The sequence below is a fragment of the Corvus brachyrhynchos genome, unplaced genomic scaffold (genome assembly GCF_000691975.1).
Source record: "Corvus brachyrhynchos isolate BGI_N302 unplaced genomic scaffold, ASM69197v1 scaffold875, whole genome shotgun sequence".
Classification (NCBI taxonomy): Eukaryota; Metazoa; Chordata; class Aves; order Passeriformes; family Corvidae; genus Corvus; species Corvus brachyrhynchos.
Window position 1 is genome coordinate 110,270 of NW_008238107.1, and position 653 is coordinate 110,922.

Below are 653 nucleotides of genomic sequence, written 5' to 3' on the forward strand. Positions count from 1 at the left end.
CGTCCGGCCGGTCCTGCCGGGGCTGCCGGAGCCTCCCTGCCCCGAGCGCGGCCTTCGGCCTCGTCCTCCTCAGCCTTCTCCAGCCTCTTCCAACCTGCTCCAGCCGTCCTCATCCTCCTGAGCCTCTTCAGCCTCTTGCAACCGTCCTCAGCCTCCTCCAATCGTCCTCGTCCTCCTCAGGCTCTTCTGACTCCAACCTCCTTCCAGCCTTCTCCACCCTCCATCCAGCTTCCCCACACCCTCCTCATCCTCTGCAGCCTTCTCCCAACTGTTGTATCCCCACCTGCTCCAACCCTCTTCCAAACTTCCCCCAATCTCCTCATCCTCCTCCTAACCTTCTCCATCCTCCCAGCAGCCTCCTCATCCCCCTCAACCTCCTCCAACCCTCTTCCAACTCTCCCTGACTTTCTTCATCCACTTTCCAACCTCTTTCCAAACTTCCTCCGACCTCCTTTCCCCCCTCCCAGACACCTTTCCAAGCTCCCTCAGCCTCTTTTCCCGCTTTCCCCTCTCCTCCCGCCCCGATGTCGGTCTCCATTCCCCGGCAGCCGGTCCGGAGCAGCGCGGCCTTTCCGGGCCGTTCCTTCTCGTCCCGCTCCTTCACGGCCGGCCCGGCACTGAGGATGAGCACGGCCCCGGCCTTCGGCCCTTAC

The 653-nt window shown here is 63.2% G+C and overlaps 1 protein-coding gene across 1 annotated transcript in view; it reads left to right on the plus strand.

The window, feature by feature from the left end:
- Positions 1-6: 6 nt before the first annotated feature.
- Positions 7-653, plus strand: part of LOC103614961 (keratin, type II cytoskeletal 8-like) — a 6,082-nt gene continuing 5,435 nt past the window's right edge. Inside the window, exon 1 of the mRNA XM_017733384.1 lies at positions 7-650. Within this exon, the coding sequence (XP_017588873.1) occupies positions 525-650 (126 nt within the window). The 5' untranslated portion in view covers positions 7-524. The remainder of the gene's footprint in view (positions 651-653) is intronic.